This window comes from Panthera onca, chromosome C2 (genome assembly GCF_046562875.1).
Source record: "Panthera onca isolate mPanOnc1 chromosome C2, mPanOnc1 haplotype 2, whole genome shotgun sequence".
In the NCBI taxonomy this organism is placed as follows: domain Eukaryota; kingdom Metazoa; phylum Chordata; class Mammalia; order Carnivora; family Felidae; genus Panthera; species Panthera onca.
Genome location: NC_138347.1, coordinates 30,983,671 through 31,000,738, shown reverse-complemented (window position 1 = coordinate 31,000,738; position 17,068 = coordinate 30,983,671). Strand labels below are relative to the sequence as shown.

The following is a 17,068-nucleotide window of genomic DNA, read 5'->3' as shown; positions in this document are numbered from 1 at the left end:
AAAATTGACAATACATCATGAATTAAAAACGTATAACATATATTAAATTTCATCCATGTTGTAAAATTGTTTTTTAAATATATTTTTTCATGTTATTTATTTTAGAGAGAGAGCATGAATGGGGAAGAAGGGCAGAGGGAGATAGAGAATCCCAATCAGGTTCCATGCTCATGACCTGAGCCAAAATCAAGAGACAGATGCCCAACTAACTGAGTCACCTAGGCACCATATAAAATTGTTAAAGTTTATTTAGCAATCACTGATTTACCCTATCTGTGGCTACCATGCTTGTTCTTTCTTTAGATTTAAGCATCAAGAGTGATCTGAACATGTATGTAAACCATTACAAGAAAGAAGACAATGATAGGAGGAAAAGAAAAACATTGATTCATGAATTAGAAAGTAAGCAAGTTTGGGGATAACTGGTTTACTTTCATAAAGGTAAATATAAAAATTAAAATTAAAATAAGATAAAAAGAGAAAGGAAGGCAAACCATAAGAGACTCTTAAATTTAGGGAACAAACTGAGGGTTGCTGGAGGGTGGGTGGGGGAATGGGCTAAATGGGTGATGGACATTAAGGAAGGTACTTGTTGGGATGAGCACTGGGTGTTATATGTAAGTGATGAATCACTGGGTTCTACTCCTGTAACTAACTTGCATGTAAATAAATAAATTTTAAAAAATTAAAATGAACATGAAGTGAAAGAGTTCAGGTAGAGATTCTTTACAAATTATACACAATCCATCCAATTTGACATGTTATAGCCCCAAACATAATCAATACATATTTAAACATTTAATGAAAAATGAATTTATGCCACATAGCCAAATTTATTTGTGTTTACATTTTCAATCTTCTGAAATTTCTCAGGCTTAAAGTTGCTGAAAGGCCAAAAAAATCTCAAATTTATTCAAGCTATTAAAGAAGAACTGCATATAGGACATTAAGTTGTTGCTCAAATGTTACTGAGCAGTAAAATACCATGATAAAGTGGCATCTTTCTGTGTCTCTATTACATCTTCAGCACTAAAATTAATTTATGATCAGTCATCAATTCATTTACATGTCGTTTTATGCTAAATCCTTCCTTGCTGATAAATGCTTATCCTTAGATCCATTAAGCTAGAGTAAAGTCTGTGCTTTATAATATGACCCTGCTAATTGTTGCATTACCATTTTTATGAGATGCAAAAACTGGCTGTCCCCCATTTTTTCAGCCAATATTTAATCGAGGAACTCTTCCTATTAAGTGCAATCAGTCTAACTATGTGTTAAGTAAAATCTTCAGCTATACTTGTCTTTGGATAAATCAATCCAAATATTGACCTCTGCTTAAATGGAGAAAAACATGTCTAATATTTAGAAATTTTTCTCTCCCTCAAACATATTGAATATGCAACAATTCCACCTGCATTCCTCAGAGAGAGAAAGAATGTGTAATATACATGAAAGCAAAATAAGCGATTAAAAAATGTCTTCCTTGGGACATAGGACACCTGTTAGCTTGCTCCACTCAGGTGAATAAATGATGTTCCCCTTTTATCTGTTAAATCTGAAGTAAATATTTAATTTCTTTTTAAATACATCACAGTCTAAGATAATGATTTCATTATTTTTGGCATCATCTCTGAAATTCTCCTAGTACTACAATATTTTCCTTAAGTTTTTGCAACAAAAACAAGGCATCAGGTCACACTTTTAAGTGGCCAATTCACTAAAAGCTGTGTGGTCGAGTAAGGTGGTGAGGCTGCCAGGTTTTACTGTGTTCAAAATGATCTGGTTTGGGAGTTCCAGTAAAACCTCCAAAGACATAAAATACAGAAAATATAGAGCCGCGATTTCCTTTCAGCCGTGGTATTTATGTGGGGTCCAGCAGTTAAGGAAACTTTTATTCATTTCACTTCATGGCTTTCCCTCTTGGTTGTACTTTTGGTGATCAGTGAAGCAGTTAGAATCTTGGCTTCATGCTCAGGACATTTTCCTTCTGTCCTCTCTCACACTGCCTTCTGTTTCTTTTTTCCTGTGGTGGACTCATTAAATGCAGGAAACACTTACCCTTGACTCCCATCATGGAAGATATAGAAAGAAGTATTAACTCCTCTCCCTACCCTGTTGCCCAAAAATGGTGGATTTGGCATTTAGGAAGACATATAGCAAGCATATTCCTAAAGACTGAAATAATTCTATACGTTTACTTTCTAGCCCAAATCAGTGTGATGTGCTATAATCAAGATAGCTTTAGACTTTATTACTACCAAAGAGATTTAAATTATGCTATAAATAAATTAAAAATGAGATTCCCCACAAAAAGTGCTGATACAGATGATTCTTGTTAGCGAGAGTCACCATAACTGAATATAGAACTAAATGTAAGATAATAAGTAATAAAGGTTACAGCTAAAAATTAATATTTTTTACTCTTGATTAAGTGTATGGGGGAAGGATTAATGTTTCCAGAGATAAAATTATATGTTGTATTTGTATGAATATATATTCATATATGTACACACATACACGCATGCATGCAGAAAGGGAGACACAGAAAGACAGAGATAGAGATCTGTATGTTAGGTAATAGACCGAGAGATCATTTTCCTTTTAAATATGTTAAATTCAGAGATGAAAAAAAAAGTTGGTCATATCCAGAGCAAGAATCATGGTCATTTATCTCGAAAGTAAGATACTTATTTTGAAAATTCTTTTGCCACCTATCAGGTGGGTATAACCTTAAAAGATGTTAAACCCCTCTGTGACCCAATTTTCGTATCTGTAAAATATGAACTAAAATAGGTTTGTGATAGGTAAGGGATTTAATATATGTTAAAACTTTAGGACAGGGATCAGCAAACTTTTCTATAAAGTGCCAGATACCAAATATTTGAATCTTTGCCGTCTCTTTTCGTTTGTTTCATGTTCTCTTACAATTGTTTAAATATGTAGGCAACATTCTTAGCTCATGGAGTCACAACAAAAAATCAGGTCACTGCTTGAAGAGTGCCTTGCACTTACTAAGGGCTATATATGCACAAGATAGTATTCTTCTTGTTGATGGCATTATTATTATTATCATTATCATTATTATTATTATCATATTTAAATTCCTAGCCAACAGTTTGGAAGGAAGAGACATTTGGTAAATGTTTGTTGTAGGAATAAATAAATAATATAGTAGACTTGCAAATACATTTTCCACATTACTGTTTTAGAAACTGAATGTTTATTTCTCCCTAAAATTCATGTGTTAAAAGCCCTAACCCCTAATGTTATAGTATTTGGAGGTGGGGTCTTTGGGAGGTAATTAGGTTTAGATGAAGTCGTGAAGGTGGGTTCATCAGACAGAATTAGCAAACTTTTAAAAAGAGACCAGAGAGCTTGCTGTCTCTCTTTGCCTTTTGAGAACACGCGTGGAGATACCTGGTTGTAAGCCAGGAGGAGAAATTCACCAGGAACCAAATCTCCTGGCACCTTGATCTTGGACTTCCCAGCCTCCAGAACTGTGAGAAATAAATGTTTGTTAAGTCACCCAGTCAATGGCATTTTGTTAGAGCAGCCTAACAAGACTAAGACATTGAGATTATGGAATAGGAAACTGCTGATATTTTCCTTTCTTCTTGCTTTTCCATTCATGGACCATTATTTCAAAATTTAAGATGTCTATCACAAATTACTTAGTTGTTTTGAAAATATCTGGAATTTATATAATTATTTCTTTATAAAGATGGGCTCTGCACTTATTCCTTAATGTGATTAAGTGTTGGAATGTTATATATACAAGTAAAATACACACCGGCTTTTTAGCCCATCTCTGTGTTACCAGTGGACTCTCATTCTGGTTGGATTTAGAGTTTCAGGGAATGGAATATAACTTTTTGTCGCATTTAATAAAAATGGTTCTTAGTTTCATGAAAATGAAAATCTCTACCAAAGAATTTAGGTGAAAGTAATGACTGAATTCCTCACATCACGTACGAATTTAGAACCCTGAGTAAATTACAGTAAAATCAGAATCCTCTCTGTGGGCACTTACCATCTTAGAAACATAAAAAGCCAATGGCAACAGTGTCTGTTTTTACTGCCCACCTCAATTAAGGCCATTAAACTAGGTTTAAGCTTCTGAAGAAAACATAAACACATTAAAACAATATTCATCAGCATGTTGATTTCTGTAACATTTGGTCCATACATACATTCACCTTAGGGCCATCCCCATGTATGCTTACATGTGCATATGTGCACACACACACACTTACACACTCACATATGCTTACAATCCTATTTACACCCACACACACCTACACACACTCACACAGAGCCCTAAATACACTCACACATGCAGTTGTAATCACAAACCCTATCAATATTCTTTCACACACACATCCCACCCTCACTCACACTTCCTACACACACACTTTTTAAAGAAAATATATTTACTTTTGATTTATATTTACTTACATTACACTTATACACTAGAAAACAAAACAAATTACATCTTTGGTCATACCTTCCCCACAAAGTTACTGCAGAGCCAAAAAAAAAAAAAAAAAAAAAAAGGAAAAAAGAGGAGAAGAAAAAAAGGAGAAGAAAAAAAAGAAAAGAAAAAAGGAAAAAAGAAAAAAAAGAGTTTCCTTTGGCTACTTCCTGTAAACTACAACTTCTTTCACTGAGAAGATGCATTATTCATAGGGCAAATTCATCATGTAATACACACCTAAACACCCTGAGGTTTTTATATACAGCAGTAATTAAGCAGTGAATTCAAGTAGGAAAACAGACTGTTTTCTTAGCAATAAAAGCTTCATTTGGAATGAACAGTATACTAGCTACAAGGAGAAAGGCAGATTGGTTTTAACCATGTTCACATTAGACAGCCTAACAGGTGAGCATGTAAAAGTGCGAAATGGCAATCTTCTGATTTATAGATATATTTATCATCTTTGACATTATAATATTTAATAAAAGGACTACATAGGCTATAGCTGCCCTTTTTTGTGTGCTATTATTGCAATTCTTACTGCATTCCTAATGGAGAGGAGTTCAGTATCATTAGTGAGATATGCAAAAATATGCAGAATTTTACCCTGAAGGAGATTATGTTGGAAATTCAGGCAAGAGGGCTTAACATAATAGTGCACTAATAAGTTAGCTCTCTGCATTCAAAGACTCAAACTTTTGCTTTGCCACCTTCAGTTGGATCTCGATTTCAAATCGCAGCAGTATATCTGGAGTTCTTAAATCTTAATTAGCCTGGCAAGCAGACAGCCCCCAGGTAAGAAGCAAAACAAAAAAAGTGGGCTCCTGCATCACACATTGTATTATTCAGGAAGGCATAGAGAGGAAACATATAGGTCCTCATCCTTTTCCATCACTGTCCTAAAGAAGTTTCCATCAGTGTTGGCTCAAGTCAGAGTGACAAACCTTTGCAAGCTGGGAGCATACACATGAATTAAATGGGACCACGGTACACGCCTCCTAGGATGAAGATGATATTATCAAGGTAAATAGAGACATGGGTGATTTTTCTGAGAAGACCCAATGCCTGCAAAAGCAAGATCTACATTTGGGGTCGTTGCGTCTTTACAGTCACATAAGAGACATTTATGTATGTGTGTCAAAGAATGGATATCTACTGGAATAGAAAGACTACATTTTTACATTTTCCCAGATTCATTGTGTACACATTAGGATTCAAGTTTTTTCAACAAAATTGGATAAACTTAAATCCTTTCAAATAGGTTGCGGTCCTGGGATCATCTTAGGAGTGTAGCAACTGCAACATTTCACTTAGTGAACAAAGCCAGAGGACGCCAGAGGACTAAACTGCAAAAATAACTGTATTACTTGGGAGAGGAGCAATTACTGAATCCAACGATATGAAATGCGTAAATGTATGGCTTATCTCGCTATACATTTTCTCCACACAATACCTTGTGCAACCTTAGAGAGGCTCATTCTGAAGACTTGCTTATTTTCATCAGTGAACGATTGTACAGAGTGAAATATCAAAAAGTGTTTTGAGATTGCGTTCACTTTGTATGTTGCTCCTGATATACAAAATATATCATTTCTAAAAGTCAAGGTTTTTTTTTTTTTATGTAATAGACTTGGTTCCCCAGTAGAGTGAACTTTTCTTGAAAGCCCTGGATATAATTGAGTTTTCTTTCATGTCTTTAAGGCTTTTTAAAATTCATGAATTTTCTTATCATTTTTGCAGCAAAGCAAAAGTATTTCCAAATCCTTTTTGAATTTTGTGTTTAATATTAACATATTTAAAATGTTATAGAAATAGCTGGAGTGGAATAAATCTTACATAAGAAAGTGCTTGATTTTTGATGCATTTGAGTGTAATAAATAGGTCAGTTATTCCTATTAAATCAGTTACGTTACCTGTCACAGAGCTGTCTAGATTGTCCATACTGGATCCGGGTGTCTGCTCTAGTGCCCTCAGGGGCCTGGGGATTTCTAAAGCTTCTTCCTCATCATCAGCATCATCATCTGGAACATCTGTTTCCAAATCGGAAATCAAGGCTCCGGACATGTAACCTAATGGTGGAACCGGGGGCTGTGGAGGTTGATTATTGCTTTGAATGTGCCTAGAATTCAAATGGGAGGAAAAAAAGAAGGAATTCATTAACAACCCACAAAATTATAATTACAATTAAACAGCATGTTACAGCGACTAATTTTTTCTTCTTGCTTTCTATTAACTAATTTTGGAGCTTATGATGGTTTCTCAGAAGAGACAATGGGCTATGTATACATGACTAGTCAAAACCATAACCATATAAACTATTACACTCTTCTATTGGTATTCATGGGGTAATATACAGAGAAAAAATATACAGACCTAGTATTTTTGTGTAAATAAATCATCAAAGGAGAATAGGAATGTTTGCACAAATATTTAAAGTTGTTTTTGTTTTTGTTTTTGTACCATAAGAGTATAATAATTTTGTTTCCAGCTTAGTGTGGAAGTTGCATTCAGCCTGTGTGGAGGCCATATGAAGAAAAGATGTCACATGAAGAGTTAAATCCAATAACCCTTCTCCCAACCATGAGCACACTGCCTGACCTACAAGGCTTTCTTCCTGCAGGCTCCCCCATGAATCAGGCCGCTGGTTGTTTCCACTTTAACAAAGTTTAAAGTAGGAATGACTACTTTGTGTTCAGGTTACTTATTTGTGCCTCTGTTTTACCTACTGAAGTCTAAAACACTTAAAATACATAAAAGGTTCATCTCAGCATTTTCTGTGTTTAGAATATCAGGTGTGCTAAACATACCCTTTGCAATGCATGTGTATCTTTAATCTCAGCCTTGTGAAGTAGACAGAATTCATATTTTCAGCTCTTAGAACCTACCCAAGGGATGTTCAAACTTAAGTGACTTGTTTCAAATGGCATGGTTAGCAATACGTAGAGTTGGACCCTAGGTTCAGTTGATTCGCTTTGTGACTACTTAAGAATTTCTTCTAGGTGCACCTGGGTGGCTCAGGTGGTTAAGCATCCGACTTTAGCTCAGGACACGATCTCATGGTTTGTGAGTTCGAGCCCCGCATTGGGTTCTGTGCTGACAGCTTGGAGCCTGGAGCTTGCTTCGGATTCTGTGTCTCCCTCTCTCTCTCTCTACCCCTCCCCTGCTTGTGCTCTGTTTCTCAAAAATAAACACTAAGAAAAAAATATTTTCTTCTGAATTATAAAATGTCATTATATATATGTATAACAAATAAAAATGGCATATATATAACATATATATAACAAATAAAAATGACATATCTATGTATCACATATATATATAACAAAGAATGACATATATACATATGACATACATATGACATATGTATATATGTAATTCTTATTTGTTACTTGTTAGTTGTTATTTGTTCCTGTCATTAGGGAGTGAATATACCACATACCTTAATACAGTAAATCTTTTTTTTTTTTTTTGCCTTAATACAAAGTATTTAAAAGACGTTGGCTATTTAAGGCAGATGTATAAGTGTTATGCATTTTCACCCAAAGATTTTGAATTAGAAATACAAGGTTATTTTTAATACCTGCATTTTGGGGGCAATTATTTCACTTGTCCAGAATTTATTTAACATCCCTCTCCCAAATGCATTCTTGAACTGGCACCAACTCCAATGTTAGCAACATTATAAATTTTTCAGTGGAAAAAAACCCTTAAGATGTTAGTTCCAGAAGCCACCTCAATATCATCAAGTCCACATCTTTAACTTAATGGGTCAGGAATATGAGGTCCCAAGTCATCATCTGACATTCATTATAGCTCATTTATGTAAAAATCAGAAAGTTTCTTAACTACCAATGCAGAATATCTTGAGTGTTGATGATGACATCCTGTAAATGTTGCCTCAAATTCTGTTTGTGAATCAAGAATGGACTGAGTCAAGTCATGAGCAAGAGAATACAAGGTGATATTTACATATATGATTCCTTCTCTAATGGTGTGCACTTTGGTCCTGGAAGGTACCAAATAAACTGACGTTCTAGTCTTACATCATTGCTGACACCTCTTGAATGGAACAAATATACATTAATGTAAAAAAAAAAACATATTTCTTGAATTCAGCAGAATTAGGAGATAAACTAAAATAGGAAGAGGGTGCAAAACATTTACAAATATCTTCTAGTGACAAGCACTGTGCTATGCACTACATGGGTCAATATATACAGAGTCCCTGGAGGTGGATCCTAGGAATTATTATTTCTTAAATATTTCTCCTGTGATGTTGATGTACAGCTCAGATGAGGAGCATATTCCATTCCTGAAGGGTGAGATCCTGTGTGAGTACATAGAGGTTCATAACTTTTACATAGGGAGTCAGCAATGACACTCTGGAGGATTGTTGGACTGAACAGAAACATACTCAGAGAAAGAAACAGGGTTTTCCCTATGGGTACTTGGAGCAGGTAAAGAAGAACTAGTTTGTTCACTCATTTAGCATATATCTGTGCAACACTCACTAAGGGTAGTGCTCTTCTAAGGGTGGAAATACAGCAGTGAACAATTTAAGTGAAAACCCAAGCTCTTCTGAACAGCAGCTATATTACAGCTAGATACTGTACTTAGTCTTGTATATGAGGAAACTCATTAAATTCTTTTTTTAAAAGATGTTATTTTTAGTAATCTCTAACATCCAATGTGGGGCTCGACCTCATAACCTCGAGATCAAGAGTCACATGCTCTACTGACTAAGCCAGGAAGAACTCATTTAATTCTCACACAATATGATGTGTAATAAAGAATTTGACCTTGCCCAAAGAAAAGCTAGGCTTTTGTCATGTGCTCCAGGGAGATAATCTCTAAGTTCTAGAATATCCTACCTGATAGAAGTGTCTTGTTCACCTGGTAATCTTAGGCTTTTCCAGAGAGTCCAATAATGTGATTTATGGTAGGGGCTTTTAGTCACATGGTATCAGTTTGCCTTCTGGAGGAGCTAGAGACTGAGGTCAGCCATGCAGATAACTAACAATGTCTATGACAAAGGTGCAAGAAAGACCATGAAGCTCAAGGTTCACGTGAGTTTCCCTGGTTGGTAATACTCCATGCATATTGTCACACGTTGTTGGTGGGAAAGTAATGCTTTCCACAACTCCTTTGGGAGAGGGCGACTGGAAGCTCTACCTTTGGAACCTTCCCAGACTCTGTCCTGTGCATCTCTTCTCTTGGCTGATTTTAATCTGTATCTTTTCAATATAATAGACCGTAACTTTCAGTATAATGGCATTCAGTGAGTTCTATAGTTCTTTCTAGTGAATTACTGAAACCAAGTGGTCTTAGAGACTATTCTCTTACATTGTATATGAGCTAATTGGTATTATCATCATCATTTTACAAATGGGAGACTGAAGCACAGAAATGTTAAGTTGCTCAGTGTCATATAGCTTGTAAGTAGTGACAGTGCTACTTGTCCCAACCTCAACTGCCCTCAGTCAAATCCCCGATCAGGCAATCTGGAATATCTGAGAGTGGGGACTACATATCAATATATTTTAAGGTTATCCAGGTGAAATGCAGGTGAATTTGGGAACACCTAAGCTATAATCTGTGTCTTAAATTACTGAAGTACATGGCCACATTAAACTGAAGGAAATCCTCCGGCTCTTAAAGCAGTCGGCTTCAACTTAAATAGTGGTATTTTATGAAGCAGCCTGATGCAAAATAATACTGTTTAACAGATTTGCTTTGACCTTTGAAAACATATCTGATGATTGAGAAAAAAATGTTTAAAAACCTCTGGTTCTAAGAAAAGATCCTATGCTCATAAGAAGCTTTAAATAATACTCTTGGTTTTAGTATCTCTTTGTACATTTTGCTGTATTTTTAAAATAAATAGTTCAACACTGAGAATGAGATATATCTCATTATCAACTATCCCAGTAACTAAGACTGTCAAAAAAAGCAAATACTATTTCATAAAAAATTAACTTCAAGTACATCGTGGAAATCAACAGAAGATAATCAGAGGTATGTCACTGAGATTTCATTTTCAAGAGTCAGACTTATATATCACTATTTGAGAGAAGAGAGCGCACATAAAAAACAAAACAGAACAAACAAACAAAAAAAACGATTGTACAAAATTGTGAGAGCCGGTCCCACTCGTATTTTTTCCATGCTTGCACAGGATATCTAAGTAGATTGCCATCAATACCTAAGGAAAGGTTATGGGTTGATTAGAAAAAAGGAATTTGGTTATTCTAGGTTTTATTTTTTAATGAACTTACTGTTACTAATATTGCTGTTTTTTCTTCCTGTCTCATTTTATTCAGCCCAAGGATCTTTGAATAACTGACCATATGTGATTTGTAGAAGCTTACATTTACATATTCATGACCACATACAGAATTAATCACAGGCACTTTGAACAATCCAAAAGGAGCCTTATATTGTAGCACTGGAAGTGAGTTCAAGGATAAGCTAATCGAAGCTAAACTGTAAATCAGAAAAGATTCTGGTGTAGCCAAAAGCACTTTAGCATGCAATCCAGCAGATCTGAATTCTTGCTCCGGGTCACTCCTTAACCAGTTATATGACTTTGATCCAGTTATTTAACATTTTCTTGGTCAATTTCTTTATGCAGATGATAGAGGAACTGCAAAGAAGAATTTCTAACCTCAGCTGTATAGTTATATGAGAACTCCTTATGAATTTCTTGCAAAAGAACACCTCCTCTGTCCCTGTGCTGAAGGCATGGGTCTCCTGACCTAACAAGAATACATACCATGTTTGCTTTGCTATATCAAACTGATAGGCTCTGGTCAGCTCGTCCAGGTGAGCCTGCAGCATGGGCTGCATCTCTTCCCGTGGGGATGGAGTGAGGGTTGCAGTGGACTGCTGTCCAAAGGAAATAGCAGGCGAAGAAGCCACGCCTCGGACTGGCGGTGTCGGGACACGATCATCATCTTCTTCCAGTTCATCTTCCATACCCTGGTGTAAGTATGTTTGCACGGGTAATGGCGGACACCAGCTATCGCTGTCATAACTGAAATCAAGTGAGAAAATATAAACTCTATCAACACACACATCCATATACACATACACACAATCATACTGGCAATAAATAACAACCACCATGGGAACAACAGCACCTAAAACGTTCTCTCGGTTTATTTTGTCCTGATTTCAGTTTGTTGGTGGGACCATGGTAAATCACCTGGCTGTTATCTTAATTTCCACTCACAATTACTACTGCTATCTCAATATCTCAATCTATTCTTACAAGATCTTATTAGCTAATTGTTACCCCACAGTTACAAAAGGCAATAACTTCCTAACAAACTTACTCATGTGGAAAAGCCAAATTGCTAATTACAGACAATGAATTAATTTAGTGCCTTAGTGCTTGTAGATTTAACTATTTTCTTCTCCTGTTCATCCCTGTGTACGCCAATATTGATCATCAAAGAAGTGTCTGAGAATTTTACTTTTACTCTAGATCTCTGCCAACCTTTCAGTCCATATGACATGTCAGTCTTTAAGACTTTGTGCTACGAAATGGATTCAATGGCCCTTTGATGCTCCTGATTCTCTAACTTCCTCAGTAAAAACTCATGCTTGCCTGTATCTATAAAACAGACGTTCAAAAGCTAGCCTGCAAAAGTACATATTAAAAAGAAAAATAACAACTTCTAAAGAGAGTATTTTTTTAGGGACTCTGGTAAGGGAATATAGAAAATTAGCCCAAACAGTTTTCATTGTGACACAACATCAGTGGCATTTCTATTTGTCCCTTCTCCATATACTATCATTTTCATAAATCAGAAAGATCCCAGTATGCTTTAAAAAGGAGACTTAAGAATGGGATAAATAGGGGCGCCTGGGTGGCGCAGTCGGTTAAGCGTCCGACTTCAGCCAGGTCACGATCTCGCGGTCTGTGAGTTCGAGCCCCGCGTCAGGCTCTGGGCTGATGGCTCGGAGCCTGGAGCCTGTTTCCGATTCTGTGTCTCCCTCTCTCTCTGACCCTCCCCCGTTCATGCTCTGTCTCTCTCTGTCCCAAAAATAAATTAAAAAAAAAACGTTGAAAAAAAAAAAAAAAAGAATGGGATAAATAATATTATTGAATAAAATATGTATTGAACGTAATATTATTGAATGTCCTGTAAATTCCACTTCTACTGAATCTTTCTCCAATACTTCACCTCTACTTTCATAATCACAGATCAGAATCCTTCTGATGTGAACTAGCTCATTAACTTGCTTTCCTAGTCTCCTGGGATTTCATCTCCGTCTCTTCTATCCTATCTTCCATGCAGACAATGGGATTATATTTCTAAAATCTTCATTCACATTACACCTAGGCTTTGAATTATTCAGTGATTATCACTATTATAAAAAAAAGTTCAAATTCAATAGCAGGGACTAAAAAAAAAAAAAAAAAAAAAACCCTTTCCCATCTGATCAACCTATCTTTCTACCTATTTCCCCAACATCAGCCTACTGTATATTTTTTTCTAAACTCTGGGCCTGTATATGACTATTCTCAAATCATCTGCCTGTGAGTTCCAGTTCTTCCTTCGGGTTCAGTTCAAATGTTGTCACTTTTATGAGGTATTCTCTGCCTCTGCCATATGTAATTGATTGCAACTCCAAAATACTTACATTGTGGTACTCCCCATATTATATTGGGATTACTTGTTTCATGTCTATTTTCTCCTACTATTCTACGAGCTCTTTAAACTTAGAGCTCCATCATTTTCAACTTTGCATTTCTAGCACCTGATACAGTATCTACCATATAGAAGTTTCATTAAAGAAACTAAAAATAGATGACTATTACAAGTGTATATATGTAGTCCTGACCTCCCTAACAAATCCTAACTTGTAAATGTCTAGATGATTCTCGAATATTTTTACTCAAGTGTCTTCATGTACCTTTTAAAGCTGAATTTATTAAAAAAAAACTACACATGGATGTTTCTAGCAGCTTTATTCATAATTGCCAAAACTTAGAAGCAATCAAAATCTCCTTCAGTAGGTGAATGGATAAACTGTGACAAAATTCATCCATAGGCAAAATTTGAAAATTTTCCAAATAATGGAATATTATTCAGTGTCAAAAAGACATGAACTATCAAGCCATGAAAAGAATTAATGGAAAATTATATACACATTACTAAGTGAAGGAAGCCAATCAGAAAAGGCTATGTACTGTATAATTCCAAGTATATGACATTTTGGAAAAGGCAAGACTATGGAGACGGTGAAAAGATCAGAGGTTGCCAGAAGTTAAGGGAAGGGAGGGATGAATAGGCGGAGAATGAAGGATTTTTATGACAATGAAACTGCTCTCTATGATATGATAACGGTAGATGCATCTCAGTGTACATTTGTCCAAGCACACAGAATATACAACTCTAAGAATGAATCCTAATGCAAACCATGGACATTGGGTGATACTGATATATCAATGTAGGTTCATCAATTTAACAGTGTATCACTTTAGAGGGAAACATGGATAGTGACTGAGGTTATGCATCTCTGGGGGTAGGGGGTATAGGGGAAATCTCTGTACTTTTTGCTCAGTTTTGTAGTTAACCTAAATCTGATCTGACAAATAAAGTCTATTTAAAAAATCCTTGAATCGATAATCCACGTACTTGATAACCATGTGCTAGGTAACTGCATCTACTTACAGAGCATGCAATCCGGTGGGGCAGACTGATACTAAGCAAATAATCAACAATGCCAAGTACTATAGAAACAGGGAGGAGGGAGAGTGAAACTAGTTTTGGGGTAGGACAAGGCTATGCAGACCACAGGAAAAGGGGATATTCTAAGTAACACATTTGGTGGCCCAGAGAAAGAGAAAAGATAACAATATTTGAAGAACTCACATAGTTCCCTAACTGGTAAGAGCTGGAAAATAAAGGGAGTTGCCCAGAGATGCGGCAGGAGAGGTGAGGATGTGCCAGATCATGCAGGGCCTCATCAGTCCTGAGAAGGACTGTAGGTGATGGATAGTTATCCTGAGAGGTTTTTTTTTACCGGGAATAATATCAGCTTTAGCTGCCAATTTACCTCTTTTGTTGAGGTTACCTCAATAATCTACCTCAGTGAGTTGTAAACTGAAGACCTTGTTTGGACGCCCTGTTACACTCTGATAGGAATATCCCTTCAAAATATTGTTTATATTGTAGTATAAACAGGCACACTTAAATATGTTACAGACAACAATTTTTGTTTTGTATTAGGAAATTCCATTGGTTAAATTTGTATTCCCATCTATTGACTAGGTAAGTACTTCTCTGACCTGAAAAAAATACATTGCTCCAAAACGATGCCATTTTGATCTGTTTTATATGTTGGAGATCAGAGTTAGATTTCATTAAAAAAAAAAAAAAGGTTCTTTTGTGTACAAAGTTTGCAACCCAAGGCCCCAGCTGGATTCAGTGCTTCCGGTTTTTCCCATCCACTAATCAATCCCTCACGCCACTTACAAATTGGTCTATGAAATCATGAGAATTGTTTGAATAAAATATTCATTTCTGTTTATTCTATTCTGTCCATTATATACGTCTAAGCCTCAATCTTTTTTAGATGGGTTTTCCAGTTTCTCAACGAGAATCTCCTACTCAAAATAAATTGGTTTCCTTCTTCTCCTATTCCTTCTACCGCTCTTTCTCCTCCTCCTCCTTATTATTATTTTTTTAAATATACTTTTCCATTCTGGTCTATTAGTTTAAAGAATTCAACTTATTTTGAATAAGCTGAACTCCTCCAATTTCATCTACCTTAATCTTATGGATCCTTCAAGCCACAGGCTATATCCCATATTTTTATAAAGATTGCCCTGATAAGGCCAACTAGCACTGATATATTACTCTTCTGAACTTGAACTGACATTTTTGCACATTTACTTGGAAATTGATTATGCACAATGTTATGCCATTTCCAACATTGGTTTATTTAACTATTGTCTAATTTATTTTAGAATTTAACCTTGCACATGTTGATAGTGTCTTTTCCTCAAGTGGATTTATGCTATATTAAAATTATGGCATTGAATTACTTCTGTTTGGCCACACCTGCCATAATACTTTAAAAATAGTAGATGATAAGCCTATTTATTGATTTGAAATGAAAACACATCAATTGATTCATTAATAAAACTACTCATGATGTTCAATGACATGGATAGAGGTACGGAGTATAATGCAAGTATAATGAAGTCAGTCAGAGAAAGATAAATGCCATATGATTTCACTCATATGTGGAATTCAAGAAACAAAACAAATGAGCAAAGGGAAGAAAAAAGGGAGAGAAAGAGATGAACCAAGAAACACTCTTAGTTGTAGAGAACAAACTGATGGTTACCAGAGGGGAGGTGCATGGGGATATGGGTGAAATAGGCGATGTAGATTAAGGCGTGCACTTGTGATGAGCACTAGGTGTTGAATGGAATTGTTGAGTCAGTATATTGTACATCTGAAACTAAAATTACATTATATGTTAATTATATTGAAATTAAAAAAACAGGATGTTTAGGTTTCTTTTATTAACTTAATTTTTGACTTTAAATGGTATATTATAAAGTCAAATAAAAATATATATAAGAATCCTAAAAAAAAAAAAAGGACAAAAATGAAACACCTGCCCATTTTCAAGTATGAAATGTGAGTGCTATTATACTTCATCCATAGTTATAATTAAATTTACTCCAGGGGTGCCTGGGTGGCTCAGTCGGTTGAGTTACAACTTCAGCTCAGGTCATGATCTCACAGTCTGTGAGTTCAAGCCCCGAGATGGGCTCTGTGCTGACAGCTCAGAGCCTGGAGCCTGCTTCAGATTCTGTGTCTCCCTCTCTCTCTGCCCCTCCCCTGCTCATGCTCTGTCTCTGTCTCTCTCTCTCTCTCAAAAATAAATAAACATTAAAAAAAAATTTACTCCATAAAATATCACATTTTTTTTTGTTCTGTAAGTTAGGGCATGTATTTCCTTTGTTTACGTTGGCTTATTGCAAGGGATTTCCTACATTTGAATAAATAAAGAACATGTTTATATATTCAATCTTTAATTATTCTCTAAAATTACCCTACTTCATAAGTAGTAAACTATCCTTGCTGCTAATAATCTGAAGAGAACAAACATAGGGGCACTTGTACCCCAATGTTTATAGCAGCACTCTCAACAATAGCCAAATTATGGAAAGAGCCTAAATGTCCATCAACTGATGAATGGATAAAGAAATTGTGGTTTATATACACAATGGAATACTACGTGGCAATGAGAAAGAATGAAATATGGCCTTTTGTAGCAACGTGGATGGAACTGGAAGGTGTGATGCTAAGTGAAATAAGCCATACAGAGAAAGACAGATACCATATGGTTTCACTCTTATGTGGATCCTGAGAAACTTAACAGAAACCCATGGGGGAGGGGAAGGAAAAAAAAAAGAGGTTAGAGTGGGAGAGAGCCAAAGCATAAGAGACTGTTAAAAACTGAGAACAAACTGAGGGTTGATGGGGGGTGGGAGGGAGGGGAGGGTGGGTGATGGGTATTGAGGATGGCACCTTTTGGGATGAGCACTGGGTGTTGTATGGAAAC

General features: G+C 35.9%; 1 protein-coding gene across 19 annotated transcripts in view; it reads right to left on the bottom strand.

Annotated features, from left to right (window-relative positions):
* Positions 1 to 17,068, bottom strand: part of ROBO2 (roundabout guidance receptor 2) — a 1,697,359-nt gene that overhangs the window by 21,681 nt on the left and 1,658,610 nt on the right. For all 19 annotated transcript variants that reach the window (XM_060640255.3, XM_078452891.2, XM_060640254.3 and 16 more), the window contains 2 exons: positions 11,247 to 11,507; positions 6,388 to 6,593 (listed from right to left, as the gene is read on the bottom strand). In XM_060640255.3, the coding sequence (XP_060496238.1) occupies positions 6,388 to 6,593; positions 11,247 to 11,507 (467 nt within the window). The remainder of the gene's footprint in view (positions 1 to 6,387; positions 6,594 to 11,246; positions 11,508 to 17,068) is intronic.